Consider the following 17647-nt stretch of genomic DNA (forward strand, 5'->3'; position numbering starts at 1 on the left):
CCTTATCTTAAAGATCTATCATCATAAAAATGCTATTTGCATTTAACAAATATAATCACATGGGATGGCTACAAGCTCCAACAAAACTAGCAATCTTTTTAACCATTTATTAAGTAATACTCAAAATGTGCTCTACAGGTCAGTGCCAGTACACAAACTGTTACAAGGATTCAGCGAGATAATTCTACACCATTATGTAAAGCAACACACTGCTTTCTTCATCAAGAGAGTCTCATTATGGAAAGTATGTCTGCTGACCGAGGCAACATACACAGTGATAGAACTGAATTGTCAAGGGAACTAGAAGAACGAAAGAGAGTAGTATATTAATTTCTCAAACTTCTTTTATAAAAGGTGATAGAATCAAGACAGAGAATAAAAAGGAGACAATGAAAGAGGGATTCACTGGATACGCTTTTTAGGAATATATTATTCATTAATATATACAAGTAACATAAATGTTCAGAGGTTGCACCTATGTTTTTTCTTGATAAAATGAATAAATATCCTTTTTCGTGTTGTCTTAGCCATTTTCATGAACTTGATTCAGTGATATCAACATGAATGGATAAAACTGAAAAGTGGTAATGCTCACATTTTTATCATTCACTTTTGCAGATACTGTGAGTCAGTTATAAAATACAAAATGACCACTGCATAAAGAGATCATGATGCTTTTATTTAAATGTATTCAAATACTTTCTGCTCAAAATTTTGATTCTCACATAAGTCTATGACTTCATCAAATCTCCTGCCAAGAACAAATATAAAGTAATTGTTCTAAAACATGGTAGTTCATCAAATATGCTTACAAGTTTCACCTCTAATAACCTTAGAGAATATAACATGTTGATATATTACTAAAGAAAGACTTTATCGCCTAGGCTGAAGATCAGCAAATTTTCTCTGTAAAGGCCAGATAGTAAATATTTTAGGCTTTATAGGTCATACTGTCTGTGTTGCAACTACTCAACTTTGTAATGAGCCACTGTAATGAGCAAGCAGTGACAGACAATAAGGAAACAAATAGACATGGCTATTTCCCAATAAAACTTTTTTTATGAACATGGAAATCTGAATTCCATATAATTTTCATATGCCATAAAATATTATTCTTCTTTTGATAGTTTTTCAGCCATTTAATAATGTAAAAGCCATGCTTAACTTCCAAGCTGTATAAAAACAGATGGCAGGCCAAATTGGCCTGCAGGCAGTAGTCTGCCCTGATCTAGACCAAAGGCATAAAAAGCATTAGTTATCCATTTCATTTTTTTAAGAGATGGAATAAAGTGACAGAATAATATATGGTTTCTGACCAGAATGCAATCAATTATATCAATATAAAATAAATTAATCATATAGAAAAAATATACCAAAAACTCTTAATAACATCCCTTGCCAGAATAATTGGCAATTTTTCTAATATTGTGTAATAACAATGAAAACACCATAATGATCTCTAAGTTAGCATATATGTTTGTTTAAAATGTCAGTTAACTCAGCAATTCTACTCCTAGAGAAACGCCAAGAGCATTGAAAACATATGTAGACACAAAGTTTGTACACAAATGTTCACAGCCTCATTATTCTTAATAACCAAAAAGTGAAAGAAGCCAAATGTCCATCAACTGATATATGGATAAACAAAATGTAGTATATCCACAGGGTGAAATATTATTTGGCCATGAAAAGGAGTGAAGTACTGATGCTTGCTACAACAGGAATGAACACTAAAAACGTTCTGCTAAGTGAAAGGAGTCAATCAGAGGCCACATATTAAATGGTTCCATTTTATATGAAATGTCCACAATAGGCAAGTTCATAGAAAGTGGAAGTACATTAGTGATGCCAGAGACTCTGGGAAGTGGAGGGAATGCAGAGTGACTGCTAATGGTTATGGGATTTCCTTTTGGGGTGATGAAAATATTTTCAAATCAGATAATAAGGACATTCACACAATCTTGTGAATATACTAAAAACTACTAAATTGTACCCTTTATTTTTTACTTATTTTTTTTAAATATTTTATTTATTTATTTAACAGAGAAAGACACAGTGAGAGAAGGAACACAAGCAGGGGGAGTGGGAGAGGGAGAAGCAGGCTTCCTGCCGAGCAGGGAGCCCAATGCAGGGCTCGATCCCAGGATCCCGGGATCACGACCAGAACCAAAGGCAGACGTTTAATGAGTGAGCTACCCAGGTGCCCCTAAATTGTACAATTTAAAGGTGAATGTTATGGTATATCGGTTATAACACATAATAAAAATTATAGTTAAAAAGAATAAAAGAGAGTAAATGATAAATGATGGTATTGAAGCTAAATGTGTAAATCAACAGTGATGTATTAGTAAAAATAAGACAGCCTATTTCACACAGTTTGTCTAGGTGCTTCAGTAACAAAATGTCTATCAACTCACTTGTGTAACAATAGATCAAGCAGATAAATGTACTTGTCATTCAAAATTTATAGTAATTTTTCAAGTAAGAAGTTCTATTGCATGGATAATATACATATAAAATAAAATTTCTATTTACATGAAATTTTTAATTTTACCTTTATATTTCTGCCAATATTATTAGCAATATGGTTTAGATCCCCAATTCAATCTTATTCCATAGATTTTTAAATTTTTGTTTTTTTTATAGTAATAATATTGGCTTTGATTCTCTGATTAGACGTTGCTACTTACTGAAATCATTTGTTCCCTAAAATATATTGAAAAGATCTGTACTATAACACTTGCCTTTTGACCATCATGCTCAAAAGTAGAAAACCAAGGTTCAGCAGTTTCCATAAGTTGTGAGAACATCGCACTAAAAATTAGAAAAATAATACAGTGCTAATGTTAAACCCTCACTGAAGTAGAAATGGCATAAAAAATTAAAATAATAGAATTTTTGTACTTACTAGGCATCATGTTCCAGATACTCGGGGTTCAAGAGAGTTTTCATTTCCTCACTTAAAAAAGCAATACAAATAATCAAAATGTATAACTTTTTAGTTGAAGGGGATGCAGAAGTTGCCTTATTCTATACTCATAAGCCAACTTTCATATAGTGTGCAAATGAAAAAAAAATCATCCTTTCTAAATAAAAAAAGCAATTCCATTAACAAATGAAATCCTTTCTTTCTAGAAAGATGAAAATCAAATTAGGTAAAGTAACTATCCAATTACTCCAAATAACAACTACAAAATGTAACAATATATTCCTTGAATGTGCCTGATCTAGAATAAATTGATTACTCCACAATCTATCACTTGTTTTCCAAAACAAAACAAAACACTTACAAAAAAAAAAAAAACATACGAGTCAAATATATCCTATCAGAACATTATTTTCTTTCAATGGTTTCTGTTTTTATTATATTTTAACATCCATTAATTAGTGACAGTACCTCTTTCAAATCTATTTTAGTGTTGCTTTTACCTTCAATGGCTTGAAACTGCTAAAACAGCATGTCCAACTTATTTAAAAGCAATTTTCAATCATCTATACTTTCCTGCGAAGTATACTGTATACACATGCTTTTAAAAAGATAAAACTGGCATGAAAACAGGATCCCAAGACTAACTTCATCCTTACCATACTTTAGAATAACTGACGAAAAGGTAATTAAGATATGGTTACTCTAGTCAGATGCACAAACTCAGTATAATTAGAGAAATTCAAAAGAAGCTAGAAAATACTAAAGTTACTTGCTGTGAAGAATAAGTTAATATATCTCAAAAACATGACAAGTCATTTTTGTTTATTTACAGACTGGGGTCCTTTGGGGTACTGGTCTCCTATTTATGACCTGAACTCAGTGAAACCGAGTGGGGAGAAAGGATCTCACAGACAAGGTTCTCATGCAGCCTATAGTGAAAGAATGGGTCATCAGAGGAGTGCATATATGAATATTACCAATCATTAGCACTTTGCCATCATAACAAAAATTTGCTCTACTTGATCTATTAGTTATATATCTTCCTTTGGCATAGATCTAAGATGTGCAAAGACATTTATGATTCCAAATTTGTCCCATAGCTGAACCAGGACAACTATTAAGTAGAATTAACCATCAGCCACATGAAACACAACCAAATGTTTACAACTTACAAAAGTACCTTCAATGTAAAAGATTCTGAGGTTAAAATGATTACAGCAAGGCTGAAAAAACACAAGGAGTTCAAATAAAAACTTGCCTTGGTTGGGCAGACTCACTGGCATGAAGAAAAGCTTGGTGGTCACAGTGGAGGATAAAGACTATAGGCGCTAACAGCTCGTGCATTCCCTGAAACATAAGAGCAAGAGAAATGAGAGGGGGAGGATGTTGAGGGTCCACCAGTGGACAGAACAGGTTTAGTTAAATGCTTCTTCAACTGATCCTCACCACCAACATTTACATATTTCATTGAAATGCATAAAATGAAAAGCTACAAAATGAGATTTTATTTACTTTTAGAATTTGATTCCAATTCAACCATAGCACAAATTCTTCTTTAAAACATGGAGAGCAGTTCTCTTTTAAATGACACAACAAACAATAAATTGGCATGGTAGACAACCTTGCACCTGTCAGTTGCTTCACGATCTGTACTCATAAATATGAATTTCATTTATGCAAATTATAATCATGAGCTGCAGTGTAAAGATCTGCAGTAAGAAGGGCAACTAAGAACTGTAGACCTAAGGAAATTACATCCAATGTTTTCATTATATAATGGCTCAAAATTAGGATGTCTGTAGATTTAGGAAGAGCTGAAGTCAGCTAGCTGGAAATGTTGGATAATAAAAGAAACAATCTTTAGCAGGTATAACAGCAAACAAAGTTTTCAAAGTATGATTTTCAACATGTTTAATGTGAAAACTACCATAATTTTTTTTCCTGTCTACTTCAACTATAAGGTTACTGTTCAATTTATTTAGTGAATTCACCAATTGTATTTGCTTTTTCCTTATATTGGTGCTCACCTGTGGATTACATGAATAAGCACAGAAACAAAAAAGTATATTGGTTACTAAGCTGTCTCTAAAAGGACAGTATAAAAATTCATTATTTATTCATTATTGTGGAGAATAAGGTATTCCACATTAGTAATTTGCCTTGTTAACTATAAGATTTTTCCCCCTTAAGCATCTGAAAACATGTTTTAGCAAGTTAAATATAGATTACAATCTTTTCTGCCTCTTAAACTATCATTTTCCCTTTCCTTAATAACTATGGATGATCTTTTATAAAAAAAATAAGACAAAACACCACCTTAATAGGAAATAAAAATAAAATATGGAAGCAAAGAAAAGAGAGAGTTTCACTGGCGGAAGTAGAGACTTCCCATGATGGGAAGGGCAGTCACACAACCCTCTGTACATTCTAGAAGTACCATGGCATTCTTAAAAGCTAGTGATCATCACGAAATAATATGAAAGTAAACTCTATCAGAGTTCATTTGTAAGTTATCACTAGACTTGAATTAGGACTTACTGACATTTGTACAAAATAATTTATGACACACCGACAACTTTCTGGTGATTAAGACAAATTACCACACACTGCTTCCATCTTTTTAAGTAACCATTTTCTTACTAAACAAACCTTGAGACAACTATTTGACTTTCCCTTAGAGGAACATGGTAGAGACACAGAAAGAATGGAATTAAGCGCTAAGTATGCTTTAAAATCATATGAGGTGTTTATTCTCCTGGAATAATCTCAAATTATTCCAAAAACCACGTGCCATAATTTAATCATCAAAGTAATAGCTACTTAATGTAAGAATTACTGTAGCTACAGAAAAGAAAAAAAAAAAAGACAAGGAGAAAGGAAGGAAAAAATGGAACGATGGACAGACTGACCAAAAGAAAGAAAGAAAAATTAAAAACTATGGTAGATATCTTGTAATCTTTTTGCCTGTTTCTGTGATTTCCTTAGGATAAAGTCCCTAGAAGTAGAATTTCTGGGTGAATGAGTAAAGAAATTTGTTAATGTTCCTGATATATACAATTAAGTTACCCTTCAGAAAGAATTCCCTCACTTTAGGGCATAAAAATTGTCATTTCACACATCTTAACTTGTAGTGTTTTGTTTTGTTTTTAAATCCTATAAAACCTCGGGGTGCCTGGGTGGCTCAGTCATTAAGCGTATTCCCTGTCTGTCTGTCTCTGTCAAATAAATAAATAAAATCTTAAAAAAAAAATCTTATAAAACTTCATAGTCAAATGGTTGTTTTACCCTATTTAAATGCTAGTGAGACTGACACAAAAATTTTATTGGTCATTATTATTCAATGAATTGCCCATTTTCTCCTAATGAAGTGTTTCCTTTTTCCTGATAATTTGTTATAGTTCTTCACCAATTCAGGATATTAACCTGTAGTCATTTTTGTTACACTTTCCCACGTTTATCATTTGTCTTTTTTTAAAAAAATATTTTATTTATTTGACAGAGAGCGAGAGCACAAGCAGGGGAGCAGCAGAGGGAGAAGCAGCCTCCCCGCTGAGCAGGGAGCCCAATGTGGAACTCGATCCCAGGACCCTGGGATCATGACCTGAGCTGAAGGCAGACACTCAACCAACTGAGTCACCCAGGAGCCCCTATCATTTGTCTTTTAATTGTGATATCTTATGTCATCATGAATCTCTATACTTTAATAAAACTATCAAATCAATACATCATCCTTCATGGCTTCTTGTTTTGTTTTCATGCCTGAAAAGGCTTTCCTTATATGGAGATTAGATGAGTACATACTTTTCTTTATTACAGCTTGAATTCTTCACCAATTGGGTATTTAGTTTTGTCCTGAAGAATAAATCTGTATTTTTTTCTGCAAAAGAGTTCAACTAATTATTGAATAACCCATCTTCTCCCAAGAGTTTTGAGATGCTGTCTTTACCATACACTGAATCATTAGTGCTCGTTTTTTCTCGGCTTTTACCGGTATTCCATTGGTTTGTACATTCTTAACAAGAACTTTACTATTTTAATGACTTGAGCTGTAAAACATTCTATTCTGCCATATTTTCTTTTCTTTTTCTCAAAGTTATCTTGCCTGTTCTAATTTAATTAGAAGGTAAAGTTCAGTATCATTTAAATAAAATGCTAAACAAAATATTGCAATTTTACTGGCATTGTATTAAAATTAACTTGAAGAAGATATTTTAAAGAACAAGATCTTCCAACCCAAAAGTTTGCAAACTGTTAGGTTTTTTTACTAGGTTTTTGTTGTTGCTGATGGTGGTGGTGATCTTCTGATTGAGTCTTTTCTCCCTCAAGGTATTTTCTAACTAATGGCTGGTTTAATAAGAATGAGTTCTTGCCTAAATGCACCTTCCCACCTTCTTTAAATTTTCTCTTCCCTCTAGTTTCTGCGATACTATTCTCTCCAGATTCTCCATTTGCTCATGAAAAGTTCATCTTCAAGTTCATATGTCAAAACTTATTAACTATCTATGATAGTGTTGAGAACACAAAAGTGAATGAAGTGGGCAAGTTTCTTACCATTATGGAGCTTGCAGTCTAGACAGCAGGACACACAATAATAAAATCAGCAGAGAAGTGACTATACAATTAGAAACTGTGATAAGTGATGTCTATGTGTTGATACAAAAATCCAGCTCCTACTACAGGCTCAGCACATAGAAGGTGCTCACTGACTGATTAAATATCTACCTCTCCATATAGCAATGTATTGGTAAATGTTGAACTACAATATGAAAAATGACACAGAATAACAAATCATATTTCAAACCAATAAATAAGGGTGCCCTTTGTGTAATGGAAATTAAGAGTCCCCTGAATATTATTAAGACAAACTTTTACAAATTCATTGTTGACTTCCAACTAAACTAGAGATATTTTTTCAGACTTGGAAGAGATTGTTAGTTTTACTCTTAATTCTAGACTAGTAAAACCTGACTAATAATTACAAGTGGCAAGTGTACAAACATCTTTTAAGGAGAACTATTAGAAAGAATGATCATAAATTCAATATGCTGTAAATACGACAAAGCAAAATAAAACATAATAGATTGTTAGTATACTTATTGGTTCCCAAAATGTGTATTTTGCTTGCATCTATACTATCAGCATTTCTGCTTGCTTAAAGCCTTTATCCCTGCTGGATCGTTAGTAGTCACTGCACTCCAAACTCATGCCAGTTGAAAATAAAGGTAACGAAGTTTTCTTCATCAACAGCCTGTAGGCTCACAAAATTGAACCTGTTCTTTTATCTGCCTGTGTTCATTTAGCCCACCAAGCAGTCTTTATTAAAGCTGAGGCATCAGGCAGTCAAAGTTCATTAATACCATTTATATAATCTCTGCAGTTTCAATTAACTCAGCAAGACATTCTACTACATGATAACAGTCTCATTAATTCAATAAAATCCCATAACTATTAACAATATGGTCGATGTTAAACGGGGTGTCACCTAGTACAAAATAATAGCTTTAACAGCTTGTGATGAAACTCAAGGTTTTTTTCTTAAATTTGATCTGGCTAAATATTCAGTCCTTCTTTAGCAAGGTATTATTTCTATGTAAATAATCTACAGGATTTTAAACATGTAGAGGGAGTAATTAAGTCTTATTAAGGGACTCCCAAGAGTAAGTTAATGATACTTTCTTATACAGTAATTGATTGACTTTGTCTAAATTATCAATAATCTGACCTTCCCTATTCTTGTCTAGTCTTCCTTACAAATGCAGTGGCCCGCATACATCACAAATGTTTGACTGCAGTTATCATGTTTTTGTTCCTGTTTCCATTATTATAACACTTCCTGAATCAACTTTTTTCTTTCTCTAAAGAAAAACGGGAAACAAATGTATGACTTGGGATAATTTTATTCTGACTTGGTTTGCTATTATCAAATCTTTTACTGTGAGGTATTTTCAAATATTAAGAAGAAAGGGCACAATGAAGAGATAAACTTGATGAGAGAAGCCAACACAATGAGGAGAGAAGAGAAAAACAGAAAGGAGTCTGAACTACTGAACTAATGCTGCAGAACCATTTTGCCCCTAGACTTCTTGCAAAGTGTGTTAAGAACCTCCTTCGAGTTTAAGTCATTCTGAATGGGATTTTCTGTTATTTGCTTCCAAAAGTCCTACACTGATATTTATTTTCTCCCAGTCTCCTTTTCGGTTTCTTTGTTTGTTTTTGGTCTTTGAACTTTGTATCTGACTTCTGGAGAGCCTATCTTGCTTGGAAAGGTCTTTCCAACCCTGAAATTATAAACAACTCTCCTAAATTTTTTCCAGTATTTCATTTAAAAATTTTAGTTTTCATATTTATATCTTTATGCCACCTGGAGTTTATTCTCCAATAAAGGTATACTTTAATCTTTTTTCTAGATGGAAAGTCAAACATGGCAAATCAATATCCTTTTCCCATTAAATGAAAATATCCTATCTTATCATATTAAGAATTCATATATAACTGGACCTGTTCTTAGTTTATTCCACTGATCTGTGTTGATTGATTCCCACATTAATGTCATATTAGCTTGATCATAGAATACTTACAGAAGTTTTCATATCTCCCTTTGCCATTCTCCCTTCCCCCTACATTCTGTAGCAACTCTAACATATTTGATAATGATAATATTAGTAATAACCACCATAAATACCAATAAGAACTCTTAGTGATCCCTATGTGTTTTTAATTCTACAAAGTCAATACTATTATTACCTTTATCTTACTGCCAATAAAACTAAAATTTAGAAAATTTAAGTAAATTGTCTAGGATTATGTAGCCAGTAAATGCTTGAAATGATATTTAAATAACAGATTTAGGACTAGACCCAGTTCTCTTAACCACTAAGCTGTATTCTCTCCATTAAAATTACGGTAAAGCTTTTCGGCACTAAATTTAAAATGACTATGTCCAGTTTTTAAAAAGTGCATCTCTCTCTTAGATTATCACTGGAATGATAATACATTTATATATTAATTTGGGAAGAAGTAAAATTTTTATTTAATGCCTTCCCATCTACAAACATACTATCACTTTTGTTTATTCAACTCTTGCTTTATATCCTTCAAGAACATTTATAGTTTTCTTCACAGTTTTTGCACCTATATTGTTATGTTTATTTCAAGACATTTTAAAGTTTTGGTTGCCATTATGAATGGGATATATTTTTTCCATCTTCTATTCTAAAAGGTGATTATCACCATGTAATTAATATGAAGGCATATTAGTAATATTAAAAGTAAGATAAAATTAGTTCCCTTGGGTATTTTATGTATATAATAACAAATACGTTATTTAGGACAACTGGAATATGACTTGGTTTATTATCTTTATTTTTTTAATTTTATTTTATTTAAATTCAATTAATTAACATATAGTATATTATTAGTTTCAGAGGTAGAGTTCAGTGATTCATCAGTGGTATATTAACTTTAAACTGATCAAGTATATTTCAAATTAAATACATTGCTCTAGGAGTGCCTGGGTGGCTCAGTCAGAAGGGGTGTGACTCTTGATCCCGGGGTTGTGAGTTCGAGCCCCACGGTGGGTGTACAGATTACTTAAATAAATAAACTTAAAAAAAAAATAATCTACATTGCTCTAGCCATACAGATGTTTTCTGTATACTACATTGAAGTTAGGTGGTTACTGGTTGGACATACATCGTAACTTTTGATTGTCAGAGAATTTATTAATTTGGTTTGAATTCCCACTTACTATACATTTTGAGAAACACATAAAAATATCCAACTCTTGTATTTTTATTGGAACACCATAAGCTTAAGTAGAAACCTAGATTCTTCTTATATATTAAATAAATAATTTACATTTCAGTGAGAGCAAAACATAATCCAACAATCTTAATCTTCTTTCCTTTAGTAATGGGATGAATATCTGGATAACAAAGAATATTATAAATTTCAAAACATTTAGAGGAACTTTCTGAAGTTATATTACCAGTAAATCTTAAAGAGTAGAAGGACACCTGATTATTTTTTACATGGCATGTCACATATTTTAAAATGCTGTTATTTAGAAACATTTATACATACAACTCAAAAAGTTTTATTACTAGATTGGCTTCAAAGATGCTGTTTATAAACAAACTCCCAAAAGTTGAAAGAAAAGATTGAACACCTTATAGAAGACAATTTGGTGGAATGTCTTATAATAAGGAAGAAGCATATGTGCTTCAATGAGCTTACTTTTCTCACCATGCAGCTGACAAGCAGCTCTTTGATTGCTTTACTATTATGATACAACTTTGGATACAATAAAGGCTACATTATTGCTCTATCATTTGTCAAGCTGTATAGAAAATTTTGAGTCAATGGATGCCACCTGTACGATATTTTCATTACCTGTTTATAAAGCAACTGCTCGTTTTCTCTAGCATAACAGAAAAGAACATCTGTAAGAATTTTTCTCACATTTTCTTGTTGGAAAAACTGCATTTCAGGAAACCTGAAGAAAGAAAACATAGGATTAAAACTGACTAGCAGAATTCCAAGAATTACCCTCAATCTCTCATGTTTAAGAAGTGCCAAAGGCTACTTTAGGTATTAGTACAAGTGTGTATTTGCCATGCAGCTAGCTTGTGCCATTGGTTGGACTAATAGGTTAAGGAAAACAGGTGAGAAAAGGGAAATTATTCTATCACAGAGGGAAATGATACCTTTCAACACCTAAATATTTCAAATGTCTCCACATGCTTAAAGTCCTCACATGGTGGATACCACAGTTCTTAAGCAAAAGGAATCATAGCCTATACAATTAGGGTGCAGGATTACTTTTAGTCCATTTGGTTTTTAGGACTAGAATGTACTTTTGGATGCACCAGCTTTCTGAAGAAATCATTATCATTTTTTTAATGCCAGTACCAGGACTTAAATTATTATACATGACCACACTGTTAGTTTTGTCTGATTAAAAAGTAGACTTCAAACGGAACAAGTTAGTCAGTATTGCTTAAGTGATCTCTGGATGAAAAATTCTACCAGGTGCTTTGAGGTAACGTGAAATAGAAAAGGGGCACAGTATCCACTTGAAAGGAGATTACATAGTTTTTTTTTTTTAATTTTTTTAAAGATTTTATTTATTTGACAGAGAGACAGAGAGAGCCAGAGAGCACAACGAGGTAAACGGCAGAGGGAGAGGGAGAAGCAGGCTCCCCACTGAGCAGGGAGCCCGACATGGGGCCCAATCCCTGGACCCTGAGATCATGACCCAAGCTGAAGGCAGACGCTTAACTGACTAAGCCACTCAGGTGCCCCTACATAGTTGTTTCTAATGAAAGAATATATAATCGTAACAATCCAAATACATAGCAATCTAATACACAATGAATACATAAGGGAAGAAGGAATGTCACCTAGAAGTTGTCAAATAGGTTCAATCACAAAAGGTTTGAACAAGAATTTTTATGAGAGGAAGAAAATGGAATATCAGTGGTAAAGATAACCAAATTAGAAGGAAAGATGAAGGCACAGAAGGCAATGAGTACTCCAGGTGTAGAGCACAGTACGGCAATCAGTAATGAGAAAGAAAATTTCTTCCATGAAGTACTGCCAGTTGAGAGTAGGATGACAAGACAGGAGAAAAGGTGGGGCAGGTCTGGAAATAGCTCTGAATTGCTGAATCTACAAATGAAGAAAAAATAACCAAGTGATTCTACATTTTTGAATAGGTAAGTAACAAAGAAAATAATATTTAAGTAACTCTAAGTGGGAATAAGCCTTGAAAGAGGAGAGATTACAGGGAGGAACAAGAGGGCATTATAATGAAGTGAAGTGGAAAAAAATCACAAACCTGAGAAGAAAAGCCTGCGTTCAAATTCATGTTGCATAATTACTAGCTATATAATCTTGAGTAAGTGATTGCTTAACTGCCTCATCTATTAAGTGGAGATAATAATACTGATCTTGTGAACAAGATGAGATCATGTTAGGGGCGCCTGGGTGGCTCAGTCGGTTAAGCGTCTGCTTTCGGCTCAGGTCATGATCTCAGGGTCCTGGGATCGAGTCCCACGTCGGGCTCCCTGCTCAGTGGGGAGTCTGCTTCTCCCTCTGCTCCTGCTCATGCTCTCTCTCCCAAATAAATATATAAAATCTTAAAAAAAAAAAAAAAGATGAGATCATGTTAAAGCACCAAGAACAGTGCCTGGCAAGCAGTAAATGTGTAAGAACAGAGGTCATTATTAGTCTTTGAGTATTAGTATTTTAGGGGATAAAGAAGTGAATTCGGTGGCTTTGGAACTAGAAAATAAGTGGATATGAGAGAGGTTTAAGAGGAAGAGTATCTAAAGCATGGAAGGACAGGACATTATCAAAACAGAAAAATACCCCCTCATGAGTCTTTTAAAGAGCAAAAATGGCTGTTTTACTTCCTATTGTAATGGCTAACTGCCTTGTTCTGGAGACTTTAGCTGTTTTATGCTTCATTCTGATCCTTCTCTGGCTCCTTGTGAGAGTTATAACTTTCTTCCCAGTTCAGGCTGGGTTCCTGGGTTAACTATGCTAGTGGTTTGTGAAGCATCTCATTTCTGGTCCTAATCTTTATAATAAAGCCTGTTTTATCTTCATCTGTTCATGTGACTTTTGCTTGAAATTCCCTTGGATGTGCAATTGTCCCCAAACACATATATTTGGTTTGGTCCCTAGCAGAAAGGAGACCTCTTTTTTGGATGCCAGTAATAAACAACCCATGGATCTGAGCATGATGACCTTACATCTCTGCATGAATCTTAATCTGATGACCCCTCCCGACAGTCTCTATTCAGGCAAGGGAGTGTGACTAGGCATAAGTGACCTTAGCTCTTAAAGAAGAGAAAATTAACCTGGAAGTAGATTCAGAGCAAGAATATTATATCATAGAAGCCAAAAGTGTTCCAGAAAGATGTCAAATGCACTGAAGTAGGAAAGAAACAAAACCACTTTTTAAATGACTTCTTTGAGACAAAAGAAAGTTGATAAAGCCCTTAGAAAGTCAAATATCCCAAACTAATCAGGATGAAAGACAGGTAAGTAGTTAAAATAAATTGCTAAAGAGAAATTTCTTGGGAAAACTTAGTCACTAGGGTAAAAATAGATTAATCCTTCTGAGAAATGAAATTGTTTCTCCTTCTTCCTCATTAGATGACTTAAATCTAGCCTTGTCTTTTTTTTTAATTGAGGTATAATTGACATACATTATATTAGTTTCAGGTGTAAAACATAATGATACGATATGTGTATACACTGCGAAATGATCACCACAATACGTCTAGTTACCATCCTAGCCATGTCTTTAAGTAGGCTTCCTGCCCCATAATATAGATCACATGACTTAACTGATTTTGCACATCCCCTCCATTAACTATTCTTTGGAAATTTTCCATGCACACCAGCACAACCAAATTTTGTGTAGCTGATGCAATCTGAACTGATTATGCAAGAAAGTACTAAAAACTGCAACATCCACTTTGTAACAAATACCCATGAACTATATAGTAAGAGTTTAATACCTAACTACTAAAAATGTAAATTATATTACATACCAATTCATAGTTTCATTTAAATGCATACTAACCACTTGCAAGATTAAAAACAAGAGAGCTACAAGAATTAAATTGCAGGTAGATAATTTAAATTACCCACTTTTAGCAAATACCCAATCAACTAAAAATGTGTATTAGGCAGACACAGCATATCTACGCAACAGCACACTATCTACAACTCTACAACCCTAAAGTGCCAATTTATGAAGTTTCATGATACCCTCTTTTTTAGGAAAGTATGACTTGCTCTCTAAATTCTGATGGTTTCATAGCATCAAATAAGTAAGGTAGAAAGATGTAGAAAGTTTTTTAAAAGATATAAAAGTTTATGCTATTTAAGTTGGTAAAAGAATTTACACTCAGAGTTTTAAGCTGAAGAAGTCTTTGGAGATTATCCAGTCTAAGTCAGAACGTCACAGGTAAGGATTCTGAAGCACAGAGATGAATACCTGCCCCCACGTATCTGGGTAGTTAGGGCAGCAGTACTTTCCAACTGCTCCACTCATCAATTTTAAGTCAGTCAGACATACACATTTAGGTAAAATTCCATGAGTTCAGAGTTACCAAGAAGTACCTAGGTCATAAGGTTGATGAATACACCTGAAAAATAATGTATTCCCACAATAAATACTTGATTATTTTATTGTTACGCTTCAAGCCAGAAGATGTACCATGTATAGGAATCAGAAATAAGGGAGAAAAGTACAGTGAGTAGTTTTTCTACGAACAATAATAATCAGTTTGGGTTTTTAAAAAAGATTTTATTTATTTACCAACTTGAGAAAGAGGTGGGAGGGAAAGGGGGAGGAGCAGAGGGAGAGGGACAAGGAGATTCCATGCCGAGTGCAGAGCCCCATGAGGGGCCTGACCTGGGGCCCAATCCCGTGACACCGAGATCACGACCTAAGTTGAAACTAAGAGTCCAATGCTCAACTGACTAAGCCCCCAGGCCCCCCAGTAATAATCAGTTTTTAATGATACGTTTTAAGTTTCAAAACAGCTTCCCTGCCGTCCATTACACGTCTATTTTTTTTTTTACCCCATGCCATCTGGTGTTGCTTCAGGATAGGTAAAGTAATTTGAACACCATGGGGCATATTTACTTTTGAAACAATAATGAAAATCACAGAATACAGACCCAAACTGGCTTCAACAATTGTTAAGATTTTGAAAATCAATAGTGACTCCACAGTTTCATTAAAAAGAAAGAAATGGTAGTAACTTCCGTAAAGATGAGGTAGAGAAAAAAACTTGAGTTAAAACTGTGTTAAGTTTATGATTAATTCAAACCAAATATTTGATAGGCAAATAAAAGGGAACAAAATTCACACCAAATGAGCCTGAAGATAAATTTTGTTATTATCAGAAAATTGAAGTCCAAGAGAAATAATTTCTGCATTTGGCCAGAAGATGAAAATGGTAAATGAGTGAGACTGAAACTCTGCCATAGATAAAAACCAAAGAGAAACTAATATGAAAGTACTCCATGATGAAATTTAGACAATACAGTCTAGATATTTCTTTTTCTTCTTTCTATTTCTTTTTTTTACTGTATCCTAGACTTCTTTATTTAAGAACAAAGTGATGAGTGATGTAGGAATTAAAAACAAGGGCATCCTTGAACTTTACCTTCCCCCCAAACTCCCTGCCCCCACACCCTCTGTGTTCCCAAATCTGTTCTCAGTGAATAAAGAACTTAATTCCAGAGTCCTTGTACAAACCTCAGGTTCTCTTTCCTAGCCCTCCCCCTCTCTCTGCCCCCCATAGCTGGGAAGGGCAGGCACCTAGGTTTGAATGCATAGGAGATCCCAGAGTGGTGACAGACACAGAGGGAAAGGCCTCACCATCAGGGGAAGGGACTGAGTGAAGAGAGGGCCTCTATAGCCTGGGGTGCCAAAAGGGGGCCCCAGTGCCAGAGTAAAGTACACTGGTACCCCTGAGAAAGGGGACTCAAAATCCTCTCCTTGCAAACAGTCACTGCTTGATCATTTGTCCTTCTGGCAACCAGTGCAGAACCACACTTGCACCACACATCCTTCTCAAGGCCGAGCTGCTGGGCAATGTGGCTGACTGGCTACATGGCAGGTTTCAGGCACTGCAGGCCCAGGTCCTCCCGGTTGTCTCTCGCTGGCTTCTCCAGACTCGTTCGCTTTCTCTTTCAGGTCTGCACAAGGGTCTCTGCTTTGCTTATCTCCTGTCGATTTTCACTGTTGTCAGCTTCCCATACCCACTTGGGCAGCAGGGGCCACAGCTTACACATTACTGAAACTGAGCTGCAGAGCCTCAAAATGACAGATGGTCGTTTGGCTAAACACCTTCCCAAAGAGAACCTCCTCAGGTGAGTCCCACATCTGCCTGAGTATATTCCAGGGTGATCCTCTTCTGCTCCAAAAGCTTGGCCAATTGTTCCAGGTCTTTCTGCAGAGCTTTGACATCCCAGGATTCCTTGGGGGTTTGCTCCAGTTTCTCCTTTTCCAGCTTCACAGTCCCAGGTGGGGCAGTGCAGGGCTGGGGGGAAGCCCCCTCGGAGTTGCTCTCCACCCCAGCTCCCCACTCACCCTCCACCTGAGAGGTCTTCAGGCCACCTTGGGGCACTAGCCCCACTCCAACCTGAGGTCCACAGTATGCCATTCCCCTACAGAACTCATACTATGGGTTGGGGTGGGGTAGGCACAGGGAATCCCCCCATACCTCCGTGCCTGTCCCAACCTCTGGCCCAATTCTTGACCTGCCAGGAGGGGCTTGGAAGCTCAGCAAGGTCCGAGGGTCAACCCAGCAGGGCTCTGGCCCTCCCAGCACAGTGTCAGAAGCCAGGTGTCTTGCCATGGGGAACAGGGGCACCCCAAACCAGGGACCTGGAAAAATGAGGGCTCTCCAAGAGACTCTATGATTTTTCTTGATGGAAAAAAAAAAGTAGTATTTCAGTTCTAATTTAACTGATCAATATTTAAAATACAGCAGTTTCTCTCTCAAGATGTATGAAGGAACTTATAATCAGACAAATTTTACATATTGCAAATTAATATCAAGGGACATAAAATTTTGTGGTGTGAGTTTTGTTCTGCATCTTGAAATAACCCAAAATTCATAGGCATTATAGTTTTCATTATAAGACTTAAAAAAAAAACTTTCTTTATGGAAAATTCAAACATTT

General features: G+C 35.0%; 1 protein-coding gene and 1 pseudogene across 5 annotated transcripts in view; both read right to left on the minus strand.

The window, feature by feature from the left end:
- Positions 1–17647, minus strand: part of TBC1D5 (TBC1 domain family member 5) — a 581354-nt gene that overhangs the window by 221153 nt on the left and 342554 nt on the right. For all 5 annotated transcript variants that reach the window (XM_025882739.2, XM_025882764.2, XM_025882715.2 and 2 more), the window contains 4 exons: positions 11321–11423; positions 4188–4276; positions 2909–2959; positions 2745–2814 (listed from right to left, as the gene is read on the minus strand). In XM_025882739.2, the coding sequence (XP_025738524.1) occupies positions 2745–2814; positions 2909–2959; positions 4188–4276; positions 11321–11423 (313 nt within the window). The remainder of the gene's footprint in view (positions 1–2744; positions 2815–2908; positions 2960–4187; positions 4277–11320; positions 11424–17647) is intronic.
- On the minus strand, positions 16216–17319 carry LOC112823526 (POU domain, class 5, transcription factor 1 pseudogene; annotated as a pseudogene).

The sequence above is a fragment of the Callorhinus ursinus genome, unplaced genomic scaffold (genome assembly GCF_003265705.2).
Source record: "Callorhinus ursinus isolate GAN/ISIS: 27379988/994484 unplaced genomic scaffold, GSC_fseal_2.0 scaffold1, whole genome shotgun sequence".
Taxonomy (NCBI): domain Eukaryota; kingdom Metazoa; phylum Chordata; class Mammalia; order Carnivora; family Otariidae; genus Callorhinus; species Callorhinus ursinus.